This window comes from Eleutherodactylus coqui, chromosome 7 (assembly GCF_035609145.1).
Source record: "Eleutherodactylus coqui strain aEleCoq1 chromosome 7, aEleCoq1.hap1, whole genome shotgun sequence".
Lineage (NCBI taxonomy): Eukaryota > Metazoa > Chordata > Amphibia > Anura > Eleutherodactylidae > Eleutherodactylus > Eleutherodactylus coqui.
Window position 1 is genome coordinate 47,721,229 of NC_089843.1, and position 6,472 is coordinate 47,727,700.

General features: G+C 42.7%; 1 protein-coding gene across 1 annotated transcript; it reads right to left on the bottom strand.

The window, feature by feature from the left end:
• Positions 1–1,124: 1,124 nt before the first annotated feature.
• On the bottom strand, positions 1,125–3,552 carry LOC136573499 (forkhead box protein I1c-like). The gene is made up of 2 exons (XM_066574779.1): positions 2,964–3,552; positions 1,125–1,624 (listed from the first exon to the last, which is right to left on the bottom strand). Exons 1-2 carry the CDS (start codon positions 3,550–3,552, stop codon positions 1,125–1,127), a joined length of 1,089 nt encoding a protein of 362 aa, XP_066430876.1.
• Between the last annotated feature and the right edge of the window lie 2,920 nt (positions 3,553–6,472).

Genomic DNA, 6,472 nt, shown 5'->3' on the forward strand with positions numbered 1-6,472 from the left:
GCAAAAGAGACTCTTTCCCAACACAAAAGCACATACACTTGTGTCAAGCCGGATTTTGACATAGATCCATAGGAGTCTGAATAGAAATGTGCTGTGGATCTACATCCAAATCCGCACCAAATTGGGCAAATTTTGCTGTTGATCTTCCAGCTTCCAAAAATCTGCCATGTGTGAACACATCCTTGTGGTCCTGGGGTGTTTGCCAGCAAGAATAGTGCTGCAGACGAGGCTATTCTTGACATAAAAAGGTGACAGAAACCTGACAGAGCTGGAATAACATGAGTGTGAACAAAGCCGAGGTGAGCGGTAACAACTTTATGTATGATTCCAAAAATATAAAAACTTTATTTAAAAAATGTACAAATCTTTATTTGTCATAAATAAAACAATACCAATAAAAAAAGAACTCATTATATACATAAAATACTTTAAATGTACATATGCATATATGTCTGATTATAATTAGGGATGAGCGAGCGTACTCGGAAAAGCACTACTCGCTCGAGTAATTTGCTTTATCCGAGTATCGCTGTGCTCGTCCCTGAAGATTCGGGTGCCGGCACGGAGCGGGGAGCTGCAGGGGAGAGCGGGGAGGAACGGAGGGGAGATCTTTCTATCCCTCTCTCCCGCCCGCTCTCCCCCGCTCCCCGCTGCGACTCACCTGTCAGCCGCAGCGGCACCCGAATCTTCAGGGACGAGCACAGCGATACTCGGATAAAGCACATTACTCGAGCGAGTAGTGCTTATCCGAGTACGCTCGCTCATCTCTAATTATAATACAGCAATGGGTGGAGACAAACATATGTATGGTAGCAATACTATGTATATGACTGGTGTTACCAGTAGGATATTAAAGGGGCTGTACCAGGACAAAATGGTATTCCCCATCTGGGTAACTTTCCGATCAGTGAGGGTCTGACTGCGGGAACAGTCCTGAAAAAGGTCCCTGCATGAATGGAGTGACAGTCATACAGCCGAGTTCAGCGGTCAGACTCCCACCAATCAGAAAATTATTCCCTATCCAATAGATAGGGGATAACTTTCCATTTTGGCACAACCCCTTTAATGCAAGGTCCTCACCCAATGTTTGCAGAGCTTCTCAGGAGATCATGCACCCATACACTTCAGTACATCCCATAGAAGTGCTGGGGCTGGGATTGTAGTGATGGGGGGAACTGTGGGTTCTGGTTGGTTGCAGAGAAAGTGTTATAATATGGGGCTATGCCGTAGAACATGTTACTGTCTTGTACGCCTCCGGCTAGATCCGCAGGAGGGATGGAGCTGAGGCTGTTCAGGCCCGTGATGTTTCTCTGAGACAGTTCATTCACCAAGGACATTTGTTTGCCTGCTGAGTTTGATTCAATGCTTGCCATACCACTGAAGAAGTTGCTGAGACAAGGGGTATAAGGAACGGCTGGAGGTGAAGGAGCCTTCATATTGTGCAGTACTGACGTCTCCTCGGCTGGTGGGGATGGGGTAGACTCCGGGGTCGCTTTCTCTTTTCTGCCGCTTGAATCATCTTTAACAGTCTTGGCATTTGATTTGCTCTTCCGCTTTCTGCGGAAACTGCCATTATCAAACATTTTTTCGCAGTTTGGATCAAGAGTCCAGTAGTTTCCTTTTCCTAAAAATACAAAAAAGGAGAGATAAGTGGAAGTGAAGATAATGTAATCTATTAATACGTTGAAAAGAAAAAAAAAGCACAAAAAAAATGGCCAAGGAGTCGAAAATATTAAAGGTGTTTTTTTTTTCCCGAAAACATACATAAAGCCATTAAAGGAATATTCCAGTCTCAGACTTAAGAGTCACAGTGATGCATTTCCTATCATTAGAATTAGCCAGTCTGGTTGTATGAAGTGGACAGGGGGTCAGGATGTTGCTACTGTTTGTTGTTTTTGTAACTCCCATAGAGTTCAATAGGAGTTATGCAAACAGCATAGCATGGCACTACTTCCATAACTCCGGAGTTTAGGCTTCTTTTAGATGAGCCAATTCTCGTTTGCTCAAGCGAATGAGTGAGTGACGTCATCGGTAGCCCATTCGCTCTCGTGCAGCTTATTTAGACAAGCAGATTCATCATTGACTCGCTCAACGAGAATCATTCAGTCTTTCACATTAGTGACTGTTTAAATTGAAAAAGTAAATGAACCAAGGATAATTTTTATGCCTGCAAACCAAGGATTCTCGCTCATCGTTCAGTCGTTGTATCGCATTTAGACATAACCATTCACTTTCGCTCATTTGAAGGATTTTTTGAGTGATCTTCATTCAGTCTAATAGCACCTTTACAGCAACAGCATTGCTTGAGATGCTTAATTCCCATTAGCTGTTTCCTTATTCACTGCCACCCAGCCATCTTGTACAGAATGGTGTTCAAATCGTGGCCATGTTTGGCTGAGACAGAAAGGCCCCTTTAGGAGCCGGACAAGTTTTCAAAAATATAATAAAATAAAAATGTAAGTAAAAATAGAATTAAAAAATGCATAAACTCCTTTCTTCCCTGATCTTTAACACCACCAAGTGACTGCATTAATAAGATGTCTTGATAGATGTAACATATTACACAAAAAATGCAAACATAAAACTAAACTAGTTGTTAGTAGTGGGCGAACTCTTGAAAAGTTCATTTTGGCTGGTTAGCAGAACCTCTGCAAAACGTTTGGTTCGGTCAAAATGACTTTGAACCGAACTAGAAGTTCACCAAGGCTTTTAAATAGTAATTGACACCAGTGTTCAGGTCTGGTGTTGATTAAACTGAATCAGTGGAATCCAGTTTGGGGTAGAACTTTACTAAAAAGTTAAGTTCAGGTTTGTGGAGCAAACTTTTAGCTAAGTTCAACCCAAAAGAAAGGTTCTACTGGTTTGGTTTCACTCAACATTGCTAGCAGTCAAATCATTTCTTGAAAGTGTTTTTTGCAATCTAGTTGAAATAATTAAGTACATTTTACCAGAAAGTTCCTTACCTGGATCACCTTCATCTCTTGCAACTTTCTTGAAGCAGTCATTGAGCGATAAGTTATGCCTGATTGAGTTTTGCCATCCTGCTTTACTCTTCTGGTAAAAGGGGTAGTTGTCCACCACGTACTGATAGATCTGGCTCAAGGTTAGTTTCTTCTCTTTAGCATTTTGAATGGCCAGCGCAATAAGCGCTGAATAGGAACATGGAGGACGAACCCTCTTCATCACTTCTTGGGATGCAACAGAAAACCAGTTAAAATCTGTTCCACCAAAGCCTGAAGAATTGGGTAGAAACTGGCGCTGGGATCCATATGCTGCAGGCATATATGTAGATGGACTATTGCCATGGAGGTAACTTGATGAGTTGTGGACCCCAGATCCTCCAAGCCACAAATAGGGGTTTGCTGGTTGAACATAGTCCCCTAGTCCATAGTTGGATGCCGTCTGAGATGCTTGCAGGTTCTGCTGGTGGTACATGCTGAAGTTTTCATAATACATTGACATCTCTGGAGGTTCCTGGGCAGTCTTCTGTTGAGGTTGGTGTGGGTTTGAAGCTGGAAGTGTCTGATGAGCTGGAAATTGCATGGAGTTCATGCTCTTCATAGCACCTTCAAGACTCAAAGTGCTTCTGATGAGGTGTGTGAAGATTCAAGATTACCTGTTTTTATACCACCCAAAACCTTCAAGCCTGGAGCTAAGAAGAGGTGTGTCCTTTTCTGTGCAACTAGTTGGATAGCTCAATAGACAGTATTATGGGTGGGTGTAGACAGGTCTCACCTTCAGAGAGGCACCAGGCAGAACAATGTATCCTTTAAATTCATTGTTCTCATCTATTTGCAAGTGTAGGACATTGCTTCTCTATTTCAAGTGCTAATTAGTTGGCTCAAGTAGCCATTGCAGGACTCCTGTGTGTGCAAGTTCTTAACATACTGCTATTGGCTCAATATACGGCTTGTAACACACTATATCTTACTGAATGCTATAAACTAAAATAGCTGAAACTATGGCATTAAAGCATGTAGTTTATGCAACCATGAGGGTAGGGTGCATATTAGAAAGTTACACTCCATGTCTATATACTAAATACAAATATACAATTATTTATTGGTGGTGCCTGCTATAGTTGTTTGTGGAGGTTACATAATTATGAATGAATGTGTAGGGTCTATTATCTGTAAGAGGAATATTCCCCTCTAAATGGAGCCTCCTTGCTGTGGAGCAGTAAAGGTGGCCAGGTCCATGAGATTGAGGTTGGCTGAACCCGCTAATTTGGGCAAGGCTCGCAGACCTCAAATGCATATTAAAGGGATCTACCACAATTGTCTTTTATCACTTGGTGTACCAGAAATGGGTTTTATCCCCTACCCATGTGATACGTGACAAAGGCATGATCGTGGGGGGATCCCAAGATCAAAGGTCCCATTCTCCTCACTGGGGAATCACTGCACCCCTTGCAGTGGAAACTAAAAATGTTTATCTTCAGTGGCACTGCCAGAGATAGCCAAGTACTTGTACTTGGCCATTTCCATTAGCTCCATTGAGATTAATGGAGCAGTGCTGTACATGTATCATCACTCCATCCATTTACCAAGTCAGTGCTGGTGAGTGCAGTGAGTCCCCAATGACAAAAAGAACCCCACCAAATAGACTTTTGTAACATATCATATGGGTAGGTGATAAAAGTCTATTTTGGGAATACTTCCTTAATTGTTCAGTGGACTATATGCCAGAAGTTAGGGGGGAAAGGATCTGTAATATTGAAATTTGACATGCTGATTAGAAATGAGCGAGTATACTCGCTAAAGCACATTACTCGAGCGAGTAGTGCCTTAGCCGAGTATCTCCCCGCTCGTCTCTAAAGATTCGGGGGCCGGCGCAGGTGACAGGTGAGCTGCGTCAGGGAGCGGGGGGGGGGGGGGGGAGAGGGAGAGAGAGATCTCCCCTCCGTTCCCGCCCCCTGCCGGCCCCCAAATCTTTAGAGACGAGCGGGGAGATACTCAGCTAAGGCACTACTCGCTCGAGTAATGTGCCATAGTGAGTATACTCGCTCATCTCTAATGCTGATCCTTGGTTTTCAAGGGAATTAAATTGCCACCAGACACCTCCATTAAGAGCGAAGTAAAGTGCATATGTATATGGGGGATCAAGTGGAATGAGCTTTTGGCTGACAGCTATTTAAGGTGATTTGGAGAGGAACAATGACAGCTACAATGTATAAACTTGAAAGGCCATAGTAATCATAACTTGAACTCATTTGCCCATAGAAAAGCCCAGATGACATGTGCCCCATATTAATCACATTTCAATGGATCCTGAAAGACCCTGTAGTGATGACTGTTGTTGGTGTTGGAAACATTAGATTAAATGGGATGAATTTTTCCTGTCCGGTCCTAATAATCTCCTGCATAAGCATAACTTGATGCTTGGATTCTAATGCACAAGCTGTAACAGAGCCTACCTCCTACAATAATATCGGTGCTTTCTTATGTTGTAGAGGAACTGTTGGAGCCTCTCGGGAAATAGAGTTGAGATGTGACTGCTATGCTTCCTTTACATCTCCTATAGTAGTGTTTCCCAAACTCTAGTCCTCACCCCCTTCCAACAGGTCCTTTTCAGGATTTCCATAGTATTGAACAGAAGATATAATTATTGTCAGCGCCTCAGACCTGCTCAGGTGTCCTTTCTATAGGACATCTACAAGCCATGACCTGTTAGGAGGTCCTAAGGACTGAAGTTTGGGAAACACTACCCTATAGCCATATCCCCATTCTCCAGGGTGATACATGATAGAGTTGTCTGGCTCAGCTACCATTGAAAAATTATAGCTAATGTACATATTATAGGGGGTATCAAGACTAATACTAAAAAGAGCAAGAGCAGAGGATTAAAAAATAAACATTAACATATTAATTATAATTGAAATGACATACAAATGGTGGCATGTGCCGTAAATCCTGCCTTGGTGGAATATCACAATGTTTGTAAATCTAATGAGACAGAAGCTTTGTCCTTGTAACATTAAGAACTTCCACCTCATCAATGTAAGTGTGAAATTTCCCACCTTCTCTTAATGCCTACTAGTAATCACAATGCACTAATTAGTATTAAGAAGTTAGAAGGTGAGGGATCAAGCTGTGCATGGGTTTTGAAGGGGTTCAGGAAGCCACAGTTTATCATACCTATTCAGGCTTTGTAATGTGGTAATTCCCAGCTCAAGCTCTTGTCATAGAAGCCACACATGTGCAATGCAGAAATGGAGGCTCCAGAAGCGTTACGAGTGAGCAAAACACCCCAAAGTCCAAGCATTACAGATTTTTATAGTGACTCTGCTCACATTACATGGCCAAAATACGTGAGTCTGGGTCTAGTCATCTTGCCCTCCAGGGTTATATCGGGTCTTATATGATTTAGGACTTCTGTTACTCTCGCCGTCCAGGGTATATACAGCAGCTTCCACCAGCACCCCAACTCAAACGCTTCAATCCTCCTTCTATCAGCTTTTTTCGCAATCCAG